This window comes from Oncorhynchus mykiss, chromosome 27 (genome assembly GCF_057628025.1).
Source record: "Oncorhynchus mykiss isolate SJ-2025 chromosome 27, ASM5762802v1, whole genome shotgun sequence".
In the NCBI taxonomy this organism is placed as follows: domain Eukaryota; kingdom Metazoa; phylum Chordata; class Actinopteri; order Salmoniformes; family Salmonidae; genus Oncorhynchus; species Oncorhynchus mykiss.
In genome coordinates this window covers 21388540-21406848 of record NC_143048.1, presented here as the reverse complement: position 1 = coordinate 21406848, position 18309 = coordinate 21388540, and the positions used below count along the sequence as shown (strand labels likewise).

The 18309-nt window shown below is 41.1% G+C and overlaps 1 protein-coding gene across 4 annotated transcripts in view; it reads right to left on the bottom strand.

The window, feature by feature from the left end:
* Nucleotides 1-5101: 5101 nt before the first annotated feature.
* The window catches only part of LOC110507730 (calcium-binding protein 8), a 109863-nt gene continuing 96655 nt past the window's right edge, over nt 5102-18309 (bottom strand). For 2 of the 4 annotated variants that reach the window (XM_090223571.1, XM_021587929.3), the window contains exons 5-6: nt 11268-11424; nt 5102-7133 (exon numbers count right to left, since the gene is read on the bottom strand). In XM_090223571.1, the coding sequence (XP_090079697.1) occupies nt 7006-7133; nt 11268-11424 (285 nt within the window). In that variant the 3' untranslated portion in view covers nt 5102-7005. Of the gene's footprint in view, nt 7134-9414; nt 11425-18309 lie in introns of those variants that run through there. The other 2 variants (XM_021587930.3, XM_036965480.2) reach the window with 1 other exon arrangement.

The following is an 18309-nucleotide window of genomic DNA, read 5'->3' as shown; positions in this document are numbered from 1 at the left end:
GCCTAGGGACCCTAGACTCAGCAAGTATAGTGTAACAGTGGGCTGTATAATCGGTTCACCTAGTAATTAGGATCAGTTTTGCCTTTTAGATCACAATGAATAAGATTACATGGATGGGGGGGGGGCTGATCCTACTCTGAGATGATTTGTAAATATGGGCCCTGATCTATAACTTACAACCAGGTTTACAGAAAAGCTATTTACTGGCTTATACATCCATCTTGTTGTGTTCTCCTACACAACACTAGTCCTATCTGATGGAAGACAATGAGAAAAACAACCGTTACCAAAAAAGAGATGTTTTATTGCATAAATGCTTTCCATTTACTTTTATTTTTTATTTTATTTTTACAGATTTTAATATTTACATAGACAATATTCAGGCTATTCTTAATATTAACTTAAATCTGGACTAAAAAGCACTTTCAATAGAGATTTTCCATTGATCTTGCTTTTTAGTCCAGCACAAGGCTTAATCTGTGTCCGGGAAACTACCCCTACATGTTTTAATGATGTGCATGAAAAGTTTACATGTGTAAGTGTATGTACTGTATATATATACATATATATATATATATATATATATATATATGTATTTTATGTACAGTGTCCATACAGCACATACAGTGCCTTCGGAAAGTAATCAGAACCCTTGACTTTTTCCTAATTTTGTTACGTTACAGCCTTATTCTAAAATGGATTAAATACATACAAATCCTTAGCAATCTAAACACAATACCCCATAATGACAAAGTGAAAACAGGTTTTTAGAAATGTTTGTAAATGTATTAAAAATAAAAACCTGAAATATCTTATTTACATAAGTATTCAGACCCCTTGCTATGAGACTTGAAATTGAGATCAGGTTTGATCTGCCCTGTTTGATCATCCTTGAGATGTTTCTACAACTTGATTGGAGTCAACCTGTGGTGAATTCAATTGATTGGACGTGATTTGGAAAGGCACACATCTGTCTATATAAGGTCCCACAGTTGACAGTGCATGTCAGAGAAAAAAAAACAAGCCTGGAGGTCGAAGGAATTGTCTGTAGAGCTCTGAGACAGAATTGTGTCGAGGCACAGATCTGGTGAAGGATACCAAAAAATGTCTGCAGCATTGAAGGTCCCCAAGAACACTGTGGCCTCCATCAGTTTGCAACCACCAAGACTCTTCCTAGAGCTGTCCGCCCGGTCAAACTGAGCAATCAAGGAAGAAGACCTTGGTCAGGGAACTCTGACAGAGCTCTAGAGCTCCCCTGTGGAGATAGGAGAACCTTCCAGAAGGACAACCATCTCTGCAGCACTTTACCAATCAGGCCTTTATGGTAGAGTGGCCAGACGGAAGCCACTCCTCCGTAAAAGGCACATGACATCCCGCTTGGAGTTTGCCAAAAGGCACCTAAAGGACTCAGACCATGAGAAACAAGATTCTCTGGTCGGATGAAACCAAGGTTGAACTCTTTGGCCTGAATGCCAGGCATCATATCTGGAGGAAACCTGGCACCATCCCTATGGTGAAGCATGGTGGTGGCAGCATCATGCTGTGGGGAGGGACTGGAGCGGCAGGGACTGGGAGTCTAGTCAGGATCATGGCAAAGATTAACTGAGCAAAGTACAGAGAGATCCTTAATGAAAACCTTCTCCAGAGCACTCAGACTGGGGCGAAGGTTCACCTTCCAACAGGACAACGACCCTAAGCACACAGCCAAGACAAAGCAGTAGTGGCTTAGCACAAGTCTCTGAATGTCCTTGAGTGGCCCAGCCAGAGCCCAGACTTGAACCCGATCAAACATCTCTGGAGAGACCTGAAAATAGCTGTGCAGCAACGCTCCCCATCCAACCTGACAGAGTTTGAGAGGAAGTGCAGAGAAGAATGGGAGAAACTCCCCAAATACAGGTGTGTCAAGCTTGTAGCGTCAAACCCAAGAAGAATCGAGGCTGTAATCGCTGCCAAAGGTGCTTCAACAAAGTACCGAATAAAGGGTCTGAATACTTATGTAAATGTGACAGTTTTTTTATTTTTAATAAATGTGCAAAAATGTCTAAAAAACAGTTTTTTCTTTGTCATTATGGGTTATTGTGTGTAGATTGATGATGGGGGAAAAAACGATTTAATGAGTTTTAGAATAAGGCTGTAACATAACAAAATGTGGAAAAAGTCAAGAGGTCTGAATACTTTCCGAAGGCAATTCAACCACCATGCTACTGAAGTGAGACTGTGTTAGTTTTCCAGCCTAATTCACCATCAGTTTTAATTATTAAGAAATGCATTGATTCTGTGAGGGCAGGTACAGCTCCATCACCTGTAACTGTATAATATACCCAGGCTAGAGCCTTTTATGTGGGCTACTATGCATTTATTTCTTAATAAACATAAGGCTCTGACGATACCCTGGTATTACAGTGTATCGTGGGGTTAGGGCAGGTCTGTGTCCCAAATGACTCACGATTCCCTCTATAGTGCAATACATTGACCAGGGCCCCATGGGCCCTGGTCAATAGTAGTGCGCTACATATGTATTAGGGTACCATTAATGAAGCGGACAAGGGTGACGGCTCAAAACAGCAAAATAAGGAACAAGCTCCAGTTTGACAGAATACATTATATAATGAATGAGGAGAGAATTTGCCATCTATTAGGCTTAAATTGGTGGTCTCAACAATATTAAATCCAGTGCGGCCTACTATATCTGCAAGATGATATTGCACACAAATCAGTGCTTTTACTTTGACATCATAAAACACATATGAAAACTTCACAGAGGAGCCATCCATCCAAGCATGATGTTAAAATGAAAGAGGACATTCATTGATCATACTTAAATGCAAACCTCTTCAATGTGATTAGAAAATAGATTTTCTGCCATGGGAAAGACATACATAATTCCAATAAACACACTAGTATGTACAGTTGACGTCGGAAGTTTACATACACCTTAGCGATATACATTTCTCACAATTCCTGACATTTAATCCTAGTAAAAATCCCATATCTTAGGTCAGTTAGGATCAACACTTTATTTTAAGAATGTGAAATGTCAGAATAATAGTTGAGAGAATGATTTATTTCAGCTTTTATTTCTTTCATCACATTCCCATTGGGTCAGTCGTTCACATACACTCAATTAGCATTTGGTAGTTTTGCCTTTAAATTGTTTAACTTGGGTCAAACGTTTCGGGTAGCCTTCCACAAGCTTCCCACAATAAGTTGGGTGAATTTTGGCCCATTCCTCCTGACAGAGATGGTGTAACTGAGTCAGGTTTGTAGGCCTCCTTGCTCGCACACGCGTTTTCAGTTCTGCCCATCTATAGGATTGAGGTCGGGGCTTTGTAATGGCCACTCCAATACCTTGACTTTGTTGTCCTTAAGCCATTTTGTCACAACTTTGGAAGTATGCTTGGGGTCATTGTCCATTTGGAAGACCCCTTTGCGACCAAGCTTTAACTTCCTGACTGATGCCTTGAGATGTTGCTTCAATATATCCACATCATTTTCCTGCCTCATGACGCAATCTATTTTGTGAAGTGCACCAGTCCCTCCTGCAGCAAAGCACCCCCACAACATTATTCTGCCACCCCGTGCTTCACGGTTGGGATGGTGTTCTTCGGCTTGCTAGCCTCCGCCTTTTTCCTCTAAACATAACGATGGTCATTAAGGCCAAACAGTTCTATTTATGTTTCATCAGACCAGAGGACATTTCTCCAAAAAGTACAATCTTTGTCCCCATGTGCAGTTGCAAACCGTAGTCTGGCTTTTTTGGCGGTTTTGGAGCAGTGGCTTCTTCCTTGCAGAGCGGCCTTTCAGGTTATGTCAATATAGGACTCGTTTTACTGTGGGTATAGATACTGTTGTACCTGTTTCCTGCAGCATCTTCACAAGGTCCTTTGTTGTTGTTCTGGGATTGATTTGCACTTTTCACACCAAAATAAGTTCACCTGTAGGAGACAGAACGCGTCTCCTTCCTCAGTGGTATGAAGGCTGCGCAGTCCCATGGTGTTTATATTTGCGTACTATTGTTTGTACAGATGGTACCTTCAGGAGTTTGGAAATTGCTCCCAAGGATGAACCAGACTTGTGGAGGGTTACAATTTTTTCTGAGGTCTTGGCTGATTTATATTGTTTTTCCCATGATGTCAAGCAAAGAGGAACTGAGTTTGAATGTAGGCCTTGAAATACATCTACAGGTACACCTCCTATTGACTCAAACTATGCTAATTAGCCTATCAGAAGCTTCTAAAGCCATGACAACATTTTCTAGAATTTTCCAAGCTGTTTAAAGGCACAGTCAACTTAGTGTATGTAAACTTCTGACCCACTGGAATTGTGATACAGTGAATTATAAGTGAAATAATCTGTCTGTAAACAATTGTTGGAAGAATTACTTGTCATGCACAAAGTAGATGTCCTAACCGACTTGCCAAAACTATAGTTTGTTCACAAGACATTTGTGGGGTGGTTGAAATACGAGTTTTAATGACTCCAACCTAAGTGTATGTAAACTTCTGACTTCAACGGTATGTTCCACAAACAGTGCAGTTAATCGAACCAACATTTATTTTGGTAGAACATTCACCATTTCATAAAACGTTCAATACAGATAAGATAGATAAGAATCATAATATTATACTTCAACATTTCACGTTCTGATGATTATACATCTGAATACAAGGGATGGATAATTCAGCTAACATTTCCGCATAACTTTCGTGTAATAAATGAGAGCACTACAGTATGCAGAACGACACCATGTTGGTGGAGCACTAACTCTGGTCCATGGCGTTAGTGCGGCCTGCTAACTCTCGGCTCAGGGTATATTAGGCTCTATATTTTCCTCACTAACTTTAAACATCAGCTATCTGAGCAGCTAACAGATTGTACAGCTGTACAAAGCCCATCTGTAAATAGCCCATCCAATCTACCTACCTCATCCCCATTTTGTTTTTATTTACTTTTCTGCTCTTTTGCACACCAGTATTTCTACTTGCACATCATCATCTGCACATCTGTCACTCCAGTGTTAATTTGCTAAATTTTAATTACTTCGCTACTATGGCCTATTTATTGCCTAACCTCACGCCATTTGCACACACTGTATATAGACTTTCTTTTTTTTCTATTGTGTTATTGACTGTACACTTGTTTATTCCATGTGTAACTCTGTGTTGTTGTTTGTGTCGCACTGCTTTGTTTTTTATCTTGGCCAGGTCGCAGTTGTAAATGAGAACTTGCTCTCAACTGGCCTACCTGGTTAAATAAAGGTGAAAAAAAGTGTTTGCAGGCTGCACTAACACCCTGGTTAGGAGAGCACATAAATTGTTACAAAAAATATCAGAATTCTGGAGCCAACCTCTAGATGGGGCTCTGGCACCAGTCTGTGATTCTACTCTCCTCTCTGCTCATGGGGATAGATGGTACTTAATATACAGTGCAAAAGGGTGGGTGAAGGAACCCACAAATGATGGACTGTTCCTACCAAAAATACACATTTATAACAGAAAACAACAACCGTTTAGTGTTCTTCATTCAGTACATCTCTATTGAGTTCTATGGCTTTGACCAGAGAGCTGTGTGTCTACCTGCCTGTGTATTGTGACGTTGAAGGCATTAGCATCTGGTTTCACAGTGCTCTCTCCTTCCCTCCACCTCTAAATCTGCTAGAGCAGACTGTACCAACAATCATGCACATAGAACACTGTCAACCAATACACTTAGACAACAACAACATGGGTTACATACATATTTACATATCGACGTTGGACTTGATCGCATGCAGTACTGTAGCTATTACAAGCAGTCCTCAGCAAAACTGAAGGTGGTTTCAATATTACCATGAGAGTCAATACAATACAGGAGTTCAGACCTACCTACCTCAAGAGGAATTAGATCATAGGTAAATTACAGCCCAGACTTTTCACAGCTATGGTCTTCCAAACACTGTTCTGTTTAGCACTGGATAACCTTCCACAGAGAAAGTAAGAGTGAGGTATTTTTCAATTTTACATATTGGGAAAATATTGGCCACAAGAATACCAACCGATTTCACTCCTTAACTCCGGATGAAAGCTTCTAGAACAGTTTAAACACCAGCCCCACAGCAGACGACACCATCATGCCTGTCGCATCCAAAGCCTTACTGTATGCTCCAATGATGAGCTGGCTTCCACCTCCCCTCAGGAAACTAGAATAACAGGCCAATTAATTCAGTGTGTGTGTGTGTGTGTGTGTGTGTGTGTGTGTGTGTGTGTGTGTGTGTGTGTGTGTGTGTGTGTGTGTGTGTGTGTGTGTGTGTGTGTGTGTGTGTGTGTGTGTGTGTGTGTGTGTGTGTGTGTGTGTGTGTGTGTGTGTGTGTGTGTGTGTGCGTGTACGTGCGTGCGTGTGGTAGTGCATGCATAAGTACGTGTGTGCGTAGCCAGATTGCAGCGGTGCATCCCATAGCTCTTCAGGCTCATCAGGCTGCAGCGCAGGAGGCACTCCTAACTCCAGTCTCTCTCACACAGATACAATTGAGGATATGTCTCAATCTACAAGGATGCTGCCTTATACAGATACACTGAGGGCCTGTCTCAATCCACCATGAATTCTGACTTCTGAGGAAAAAGTTAAAATTGCATTCTGAAGTACCTTCATATGAAGACTCTGGGTAGGGAAGGGAAGAGAAGAAGAGTACTGAACTCCTGTACTTGTGTTTTTATTGCATTAGGGAACAGAGACAGCAGAGTAAGCGAAAGTCAGCCCTTGAATGTCCCTGCCAGAGTAAAGGGGTTATGAGGGGTCTCGCTGGCCTCCTCATGCTGGCTTCTCAGTGTTGTTGGATGTCGGACTGTCATTCACTCAGAAAAATCTGGTGATTTATCAGTCAGTGTTCTTTGTTTGTAAGTCACCATCAGTGAGGCATTTTTGAAGTAGTTTTTTTTCTTCTAAAGAAACTGGAAATGACCTCACCCACTGTCATCATGCACATGCAGGTTTGTTTTTTCCGCTCACAGTGGGCGTGGCCGGGCGTGGCTACTCCAAGCCGTTCCGCAGCATTTGATTGGCTGCGATGAGCATGACACTGATGATGAAGGCCATGGCGAAAGCGCAGATCAGACTCTTCCTCACGCACGTCTGCCGGTTCTTATTTTTAGAATGGACTAATAGAAGAGAGAAAGGGGGAAAGGGAGAAAGAGAGAGAAAGCCAGAAAGAGAAAGATGCATTTAATTTCCAGCTGGCACATCACATTACACATCATATTTTTGCCATTTGCCATTTGCCATTCTCTGTGTAAGAAAGGGAAAAAGAGAAAGCCTAATACCAAGTCATTTTCAGCAATGTGGTGAGAAATTACTATTGAACAAACTGCACCAGGCTCTCTTCTGAATCATATAGTTTAGGTGTCAGAAAGTGAGTAAGTGATTGAGGGAGGGATGGAAGAAAGAAATGATAGGAGTAAGTGGCAGGGAGAGTGACTCTGGCAGAGAGAAAGCAGAGGTGAGATCAATCCTATGCTTCAGGTGAGGCTCTGCTCTCTGTCAGATGATGTGTTTGTGTTTGTGGCTGCAGCACAGTGGGACCCGAGATGAAAATAGAACTGACACAAATATACAGTACAACTGGACAAATATGCATGCACACATTCACACGCACACAGACACACACACACACAGCTTGAAAGTCATAGATACTCGCCCCGTTTACCCACGAAAAAAGATGGCGCCGAAGAACATGGCTGGCGTTTTACATTCTCCCAACAAATTATGCTATTTTCTTAGTTTATTTGCGTTTTGTGTAACTTATTTTTTTTTATGATTTTGTACATAATGTTTCTGCTACCGTCTCTTATGACCGAAAATAACTTCTGGACATCAGAACAGCGATTACTCACCGCGGACTGGAAGAAACTTTTTCCTTTAACGAGTCCGACGAGGAGGATATCCTGCTTTCACTGAAACAGGCCCAGATCCTCGTAATTTACTTGAAGAAAAGATGCAGGAAAAGGGGCCACAGATCGGGATGCCTTCTGAGAATCCGTAGGTGAGCAAGTAAGCTCCTACTGCCACGTCGGTAGCCATGAAGTGCTTTGAAAGTGTGGTGAAAGGACAACAACCTCTCCCTCAATGTAAGGAAGACAAAGGAGCTGATCGTGGACTACAGGAAAAGGCAGGCTGAACAGGCCCCCATTAACATTGAAGGGGCTGTAGTGGAGTGGATCGAGAGTTTCAAGTTCCTTGGTGTCCACATCTCCAATGAACTATCATGGTCCAACATACCAAGACAGTTGTGAAGAGGGCACGACAAAACCTTTTCCCCCTCAGGAGACTGACAAGATTTGGCATGCTTCCCCAGATCCTCAAAAGGTTATACAGCTGCATCGAGAGCATCCTGACCGGTTGCATCACCTCCTAGTATGGCAACTGCTCGGCATCTGACAGTAAGGAGCTACAGAGGGTAGCACCTTAAGGCACTTCTGAACATCCAAACTTCCGAACATCCATATAATAGGCAGTGTCAGAGAAAAGCCCATATCATTGTCAGAGACTCCAGTCACCCAAGTTATGGACTGTTTTCTCTTGCCGCAGCATGGCAGGCGGTGCCGGGGCACCAGGTCTGGGACCGAGGGTCTTCCTTGACAGCTTTTGACCAAAGCCATAAGACTGCTGAACAATTAATGAAATCGCCACTAGATTATTTACATTGACCCCCCTTTCTTTTGTATACTGCTGCTGCTCGCTGTTTATTATCTATGAATAGTCACTTCACCTCTACCTACATGTACAAGTTGCCTTGGCTGACCTGTACCCCCGCACACTGACTCGGTACCGGTACCCCCGGTGTATAGCCTCGTTATTGTTATTATTATTGTGTTACCTTTTATTATAATTTTTGACTTTAGTCTTTTGGTAAATATTTTCTTCACTCTTCTTGAACTGCACTGTTGGTTATTAAGGGCTTGTAAGTTAGCATTTCAGGGTAAGTTCTACACTTGTTGTATTCCGTGCATGTGACAAATACAGTTTGATTTGATTTGAACTTCAGGCCATGATATCATTATCCGGTTCAGACTACCTCCGACATGAAATGGTTAGTCAGCAATTCTCCCTCCCCCTGCCCAATCAGTGACCTGGAAACAGCGGTGCTGGTTTACAGGGCCGTGGTAACTGTGGTAATTAGATGGGCTGGGCCAATGACCTGCAGGTACAAAGTCGTGTGTAGGTTGCCCCCGCCTCCCTTTACATTTCACTCTCTCACTCTCACAAGCTATTTACAACTATGACGTCAGAAAGCACTGAACAAATCACTTTACTTACACAAAAGTCAACTTTAACCGTTTTTTTTGGTTAAAATTAGTAATCAAAATGAGCTAAAATGTATAGATTTGTCATACCTGTATCATGAAGCATTTTACGATAACACAATCAATTGTGCCCTACAGTGACATCAAGTATTTATTTCTATAGGTCAGAACACATTCAAGTGTTCGTCAATAGCGGGTACTGTTCATTTAGACCTTGGAGCCTGATATTCTCTTCCCCTACGTGATTTAGCCCATAGTGGTGCTAACTGTAACTCCCAGTCACAAACCCAGTTGAAACATCCCATTCGCACAGAGGACACATTGCAATCTCTCAGTCTCACCTTCCGGTTTTAATACTCTGATAAAGCACCTTACAATCCATGTCCAGCCCTGATGTCTGTTGCCACTCTTACAGCAGTAAATTTAAAGGCCATTTCGGCTCTGCTGCATTGCACAGCCTTTCCAGTTTCACAAGGAGCAGTGTGTCTCAGACTGCAACAGAGAGAGATTAATAAGGGAATGACCTCTGAGTGTCTATTTTAGCTCTAACCTGAAAGGCTACAGAACCAACAGCTTACTGGGGAAGGAGGTTCTAGTTGGACTCAGATCTCAGGGGAAATGCTACATTTTATGTTTTGTAATGATTCACCTGAACACTGGTCTCCTGCTCCTGACATTCAATGGTTGTATCATCTTCACTACAGACATAATAGGGTCATTCCAACAATTCAGTGCCTTTAGAGAAGTGTAACTTGGTCAAAAAAATATGTTGATTCCACCTAATTTTAACATTCTGTCAAAAACAGCACATGTTCAACTTCATAAAAACATGTTTTCCATCTCAAGTGGATACTTTTAAAATAGACTTTAGGAAGTGCCTATTGAATTCCAAATAAAGTAGCAGGGTTGACCGTAACAGGTTGACGATGTCATCTTAAATCAGCCATACATCCCTTTGTGAATGAAGGAATGGAAGCTTATTGTGTGCAACAGTGAGTGGTAATTGAGTGCAAGCTGCACCAAAACAATTTAATTGCTAAAACATTTCTATCCTGTCTATCTATGGGGTAACAGGGTTGACGTGTTATACTCAACCCACTCAGTTTTCCACCACAAAACCAGAAAAAGGCCAAAAAGAGTAGAACCACTAGAACCACTTGCTTTTAAACTATGATTTGACTATTAGATGTTCAATGTTTCTTTTGAAAAAACATTTTAAAATAAATAGTTTCAACATATTAAAATGAGTGTAATTCACTTAACAGGGTTGATCTTAAAATAAAGGACAGATGTAAATGAATCACTAATCACATTAAATAAATAAAACGTCTTTAAAAATGCCTATGCCAAAAAATAACTCGATTTTTACGATGATGGTGAAACTTGGAGACATTTTTGGATCAAGTGGTTTGAAATCTTTCTAGAAGTGACACAGGGCTGATGGAGGGACATGTCAAAATGGTGCATTTTGGCACATTAGGAAGCCTTTATTCAGATAAGAAAATAGGATTTATTGAATTCTCCATGTGGTCTATATTAAAAGGCACTTCAATTAATATAGCAGGCTTTTAAAATTCTATATTGGTGCAATATTTGTACTTAAAATATCAAAGAGACGCAAAAGGCATTCTTTTCGTGGAACGACCCAATAACAAACAAAAAATAAAGATTCATATCAACCTAATCACCCTTCCCCACTGCTATGGTATTCATAACTCCCTGATGACACCTTTTTTCATCATAGCCCAGGTGACCAAATGACTTCCTACACCATGAACACCTTCAATCAATAAATCAGCAGGTGGAGTCTGACGGTTATGGATCCTGATAGGTGGAGTCAGATCCATCCTGACGGGTGGAGGGGCGTGCAGCACTCTCTGCCACACCGATGACAGCTAGCAGACTCTCTCTCTCCCACACATCCACCCTCCATCTCTCTCTCTCGTCCACCCTCCATCTCTCTCCACAGGCTACAGAATCTACTCAACTCACTTCCTTCAAAGTCTGCCTGACAGTGTCCCGAGTTCTCGTTGAGGCTCTCCTCCTCGTTGATGATGATGTTCTCGATGTCCTTCATGGTCAGGTGGTCTCTGAAGGCGTGGAACAGGATGTGTTTCAGCTCCTCAAGGGTGATACGCTGCATGTCAAACTGCAGGGGGGAGGAAAAGGGAGTAAAAGAGTAGTGAGGGAAAAGTTTTGAAGAGAGGGAAAGCAAACAACACACTTTAATTTGCTACATTGACACAGGGGGAATGGAATTTAGGTTCCCATATCAATTGTACATTTCTTATTATTTTTTTTAGTTTTTACAAAATGTGAATTTTTTGTTGTTGTAAAATAGTCATGATTACTCTACTGAGGTACATTTTGTCTGATGGATGCACATCATGCAACTATTTCTGTAACATACTTCAATACAGGAAATCCAGACTAGGGACGCTAAAATAAAAATCTCAAATGAATGCTATTTCAAGGTCTGATTGAAGGCCCAAGCAATAAGACAGGACTAGTAGAATACAACGCTTGCATTTTAGCTTCATGTGTTTTCTAGTTCATTCCTCTGTACATTCACTCTAATGAAAGTAGCTACTGCAAGTGACTAGAGTTATAGCCTTAAAGTGATTGATCTCACCTTAGGTGTTGATGAATGGCTGATGCTTTTTAACCATTATCCAAAGCAATCCAATATAACAAGAAATAACACCCAGAGCCATATGCCAAAAGCTTGGAAGATTCCCAAAGTCCTTGGCAACGTTTTGGAGGAGTTTAAAAGTTTACTTTGCAGGTATTTCTCCAGTTTTTGCCTCCTTACACTGGCTGTCTGTGGTATTAAGAATTCATATCTTGATCCCCTAAAATCAATCTGATGTTTCCAATTCAACAATATGCAAAGATCTATCAATTATAATTGAGAATGTATTTGTAGTGAAAGCCAACAGTGCACAAACAGACATTGATGCTGCTGACACAAAAGTGAAAGACTAGAATAATTTATCCTTTTTTTATTGAATTTTTACCCAGGTAATCTCATTGAGATATCTATTTTTCAAGAGAGACCTGGTCCAACCAAGACAGCGGCAGGAGAGAACAAAGTTTCAGACAAATCTCCGACATAACAATTTACAGACATAGCCACACCATGAACTAATTATAGACGTCGACACACACTCATATCAAAGGTCACTTGTTAAGTTGTGGCCAATGGGAGTTGACCTGGTTGACGGGAGGCCTGGGAAAATAAGAGCGAGAGAGACTTTGAAAAGGATGGACATTACATTATAATGTTGGTGAAGAAAAATGATAAAAGAAGACGATAACAATAGAACAAAACCCATACCTACCGAGTTTTGAAGGGAAATACGATTTTATTTTAGAAGAGAGTTGTTATAATTTTGTTAAGAAAGACTTAGTGAAGACTGAAGCTACCGTCTCATCGTGGAGGTATTTGACAGCCTTGAGGTTAGCCATGGCTGTCCATGGAGAACAAGAGCACCTCCTCCCAGCTGCCCACTGCACTGAGGCTAGGTAACACGGTCACCACCGATAAATCCATGATAATCGAAAACTTCAACAAGCATTTCTCAACAGCTGGCCATGCCTTCCTCCTGGCTACTCCAACCTCGGCCAACAGTTCCACACCCCCTGCAGCTACTCACCCAAGCCTCCCCAGCTTCTCCTTTACCCAAATCCAGATAGCAGATGTTCTGAAAGAGCTGCAAAACCTGGACCCGTACAAATCAGCTGGGCTTGACAATCTGGACCCTCTATTTCTGAAACTATCCGCCGCAATTGTCGCAACCCCTATTACCAGCCTGTTCAACCTCTCTTTCATATCATCTGAGATCCCCAAGGACTGGAAAGCTGCCGCGGTCATCCCCCTCTTCAAAGTGGGAGACACCCTGGACCCAAACTGTTACAGACCTATATCCATCCTGCCCTGCCTATCTAAGGTCTTCGAAAGTCAAGTCAACAAACAGATCACTGACCATCTCGAATCCCACCGTACCTTCTCCGCTGTGCAATCTGGTTTCCAAGCCGGTCACGGGTGCACCTCAGCCACGCTAAAGGTACTAAACGATATCATAACCGCCATCGATAAAAGACAGTACTGTGCAGCCGTCTTCATCGACCTGGCCAAGGCTTTCAACTCTGTCAATCACCAGATTCTTATCGGCAGACTCAGTAGCCTCAGTTTTTTAATGACTGCCTTGCCTGGTTCTCCAACTACTTTGCAGACAGAGTTCAGTGTGTCAAATCGGAGGGCATGTTGTCCGGTCCTCTGACAGTCTCTATGGGGGTGCCACAGGGTTCAATTCTCGGGCCGATTCTTTTCTCTGTATATATCAATGATGTTGCTCTTGCTGCGGGCAATTCCCTGATCCACCTCTACGCAGACGACACCATTCTGTATACTTCTGGCCCTTCCTTAGACACTGTGCTATCTAACCTCCAAACGAGCTTCAATGTCATACAACACTCCTTCCGTGGCCTCCAACTGCTCTTAAACGCTAGTAAAACCAAATGCATGCTTTTCAACCGTTCGCTGCCTGCAACCGCACGCCCGACTAGCATCACCACCCTGGATGGTTCCGACCTAGAATATGTGAACATCTATAAGTACCTAGGTGTCTGGCTAGACTGTAAACTCTCCTTCCAGACTCATATCAAACATCTCCAATCCAAAATCAAATCTAGAACCGGCTTTCTATTTGGCAACAAAGCCTCCTTCACTAACGCCGCCAAACTTACCCTAGTAAAACTGACTATCCTACCGATCCTCGACTTCGGCGATGTCATCTACAAAATGGCTTCCAATACTCTACTCAGCAAACTGGATGCAGTTTATCACAGTGCCATCCGCTTTGTTACTAAAGCACCTTATACCACCCACCACTGCGACCTGTATGCTCTAGTCGGCTGGCCCTCGCTACATATTCGTCGCCAGACCCACTGGCTCCAGGTCATCTACAAGTCCATGCTAGGTAAAGCTCCGCCTTATCTCAGTTCACTGGTCACGATGGCAACACCCACCCGTAGCACGCGCTCCAGCAGGTGTATCTCACTGATCATCCCTAAAGCCAACACCTCATTTGGCAGCCTTTCCTTCCAGTTCTCTGCTGCTTGTGACTGGAACGAATTGCAAAAATCGTTGAAGTTGGAGACTTTTATCTCCCTCACCAATTTTAAACATTTGCTATCTGAGCAGCTAACCGATCGCTGCAGCTGTACATAGTCCATCGGTAAATAGCCCACCCAATTTACCTACCTCATCCCCATACTGTTTTTATTTATTAACTTTTCTGCTCTTTTGCACACCACTATTTCTACCTGCACATAACCATCTGATCATTTATCACTCCAGTGTTAATCTGCTAAATTGTAATTATTCGCCTACCTCCTCATGCCTTTTGCACACAATGTATATAGACTCTTTTAAAAAAAAGTAAACAAATTCTACTGTGTTATTGACTTGTTTATTGTTTACTCCAACTCTGTGTTGCTGTCTGTTCACACTGCTATGCTTTATCTTGGCCAGGTCCCAGTTGTAAATGAGAACTTGTTCTCAACTAGCCTACCTGGTTAAATAAAGGTGAAATAAAAAATAAAAAAATAGCATAGCATCGTGTGACACCGAGAGAGATTTGCTTGGGAAAGATAAACGAGTTCATGTTCCCATGGGATATTGGTTACAGCTAAAGAGTACTGTCTACATTGATAGCTGTGCTTGCTGTGGAACTTGTGAGGAAACCAGCAAGGAACTGTTATACTTCACTGAGGGAATATCTACGAGTAACGTTAGTGAGTAACCACAACGGTGGGATGCTTCTGGACTTTATGTGTGTCGTCATTTAAGGTTAAGCAAGATTGAAATAATTTGGACATGGGTTATTATTTTTTATTTATTTTGATGTGGTTCTTTGAAAATGTAATAATACACATTTTTAACCTTATGTATGTTGCCTTGGTGGAGTCATTTACTGTTTCAATTCAATTTAATGCATGGGAAAGTATATCCTTATACAACAAAAAAAAACTATAATCATTCCATCTGAAGTTAATACCCTATTTGTCATCACCCTAGATGGTTTACAATAGGGATTCTTATTGGAGATGTCCTTCTCACCTAACATCCCATGCTGTTGAGATACTCTATGTAAGTTAATATTGTGAGAGTCATATTCAAGCCTGGTGAGAGGGTTACATACCACTGTGTGAACTCTTAATGACAATCACATTCATCAGTAAGACGAGTCAATCAAACTTGTAAGCTGCTCCAAAGAAACAAGATCCTGGAGTTTCAAACTGGTCCGTACAGCGTTCAAAGACCACACAGCCGAGTAACTAAAACACTTTTTAGCCATGGGACTCTTAGGGCACTTTCTCACACAGTTAGTTTGAATGCTTGACTTGCACAAAAGTTGTCAGTTAAGTTTGTTTGGAGCTATGTGAGACATATCAAAAAGTGATTAAATGCTGGCCAAGGATCATACAAACTGCTTTGAGACAATAGGTCCTATGAGAGGGTTGGGCTTGGACTTCTAGTGAATTCTGGAGTGTTTGCTATTTTAGTTTTTTAGTAGAGAGCAATCAAGCTCAAGTGGAAAAAAGATAGAAAGGCCCTGAGACAATGGATGTGCTGACAGATACACCAGTTTACATGGAGTAAAGTGTTGGACTGAAAAAAAAACACAACGTGAGTATAGCAAGCAACCCAGTAATCTATCCATATAATCAGATCCTCAGACAAGGTTACTATTCCCACAGTGGGACTAAAACTGCTTAACCTTTTATTGCAGTGGGCTAAATCAGGGTCACACAGAGTTTAGTGTGCCTTGGTAGTCTTAAACAAATCTACTTTGAAACAAAAGCATACACCTCACACGCATGGTTATGGGATTAAAAAAGGAGACACCTGTACCATGTCAGATATAGAGTTGAAATGTATTCAACTTTTGAGTTTTCATACCAATATTGCACTTTATATACTGAGTGTACAAAACATTAAGAACACCTGCTCTTTCCATGAAATAGACTGACAAGGCGAATCCAGGTGAAAGATATTATCATTTATTGATGTCACTTGTTAAATCCTCTTCAATTAGTGTAGATGAAGGGGAGGAGACGGGTTAAAGAATGATTTTGAGGCTGTTCTGGGAAGGGGGGGTGCAATTTAATATTAGGAGGGTGTTCCTAATGTTTGGCATACTCAGTGTACATCACAGAGGACTGAAATATAACAAAACCAGATTTTTGTGGCATTTTGTTTTAAATAATGTTGATTTAATTATGAAACAATATGAATAACATTCCACCCATGAGGCCACTAGAGAGTGATTTGGTCATTTGACTGCAGGAAAGGGGTACCACTTCAACAACAATTAACAATTATCCAAGACAATGATAATATTTCTATGAACTTCCTGCCTAAGCCTAAATTCTTTCTCGCTCTCTCTCTCAACATAAAATCAATAACATTTTGTTATCTCACAGACTCAGGGTAGGGTAATGAATAGTCATCCAATCATGCTTCACATGTGTATCCTGGTTCATAAAGATTTATTGGCCTAGCTAACTGAAGCTTCTGGATGTCAGTGTTGTTGCTTTGTTTGCAAAGCTGGTAATTTATGAAAAAAATCAATAGGCAGGTTGAAGTGGTAGTAGAAAGATAAATGAGATGATGCATGACAGAGTTATACATCAAAGGCTTTTATGTGTACTGCAAATTAAGGGCTCAAGTAGTGAAGTATGACGGTACTAATTCAATTTTTCACTAGTGTTCTTCTGTAAAGAATTAAATGGGGTGCCACACGACACACGCCAGCCAGGGCAGGTGAGAATGAATGTCTAGACTCTAGATTACACTTTAACACTTTCAACTAGGAAGGAAACACTATGGTAACTACTGTGGCAATTTTCATGAGACTCATATAGTCTAGGATGAAAAAAACATATTTTCTGAAAGTCGTCTTAACAAATTGCTTAATCAGTGTTATTCTGTGAGTTGAGTGGACTTCAAAAGGACAAGAACTTGAGCTAATGTGTTAGTGTGTTTTAATCAACAAACACTGCTCAAAGTCAGTTGAATTTGAACAAGCTTGTTGAGTAAAATTACAAATTCATGTTTGCTCAAAACAACTAAAAACTATGCCCATCATTATCATACTTCCCAGCATGCTCTCTTGCAGATAGATTTTTCAGAATGGTTTGTTTCAATTCCTGTGTTTTTGCATATACTTTGATTGGTTGATTAATTTTGTGCTACACAAACATGAATAACATACATTTTTCTAAACTAATCCAATCTCTTAGTAGCTGGTTTTATTGCATCTGTTGCTGAGATGGCTGTTCCAGTTTAGGTATTTAGGTAGTCTCAATAATGAATCTTCCCTACCCTACTATCTTCCCTAAGTCTCAGTGCAGGATGCAGCCCCAGAATTTTGGGCAACCAATCAACTGTCGTCAAGCCTGACACCTCAAACAAGCTCACGTTTGAAATGAAGGAAAGCCAGTGAGGGAAATAAGAATAATTGTTAGCTAGCCACTTAATATAACTTGTTTTATCTACTTTTGTTGACTTTTTTATTAGACCACTCGCAGAACAGCTCCCCTCCTTTGCAAAGGACACCAGCAGTATGATCTCTATCATTGAATCTCTTGATCCTCTCCCTGAGAATACCTTGTTAGTAACTTTTGATGTTGAGTCGTTATACACAAATATTCCACACGAGGGTGGTAATTGAAGCTATGGAACATTTTCTTCTGCAACGTGACCCTAATGAACTACCTTCCAGTGCATGCATTGTAACATTGGCTGAAATAGTACTCACACATAACTATTTCATGTTTCTAAATGATTTCTTTATTCAGACGAAAGGTACTGCTATGGGATCCAACATGGCTCCTAACTATGCCATTTGTATGTGGGTTACATGGAGAAACAGTCTATTTTCAATCCTCTCAAAAATGTTTTCTTGCCTAACATCATTATTTGGAAACGGTATATTGATGATATTTTTGTTCTATGTATGGGTGA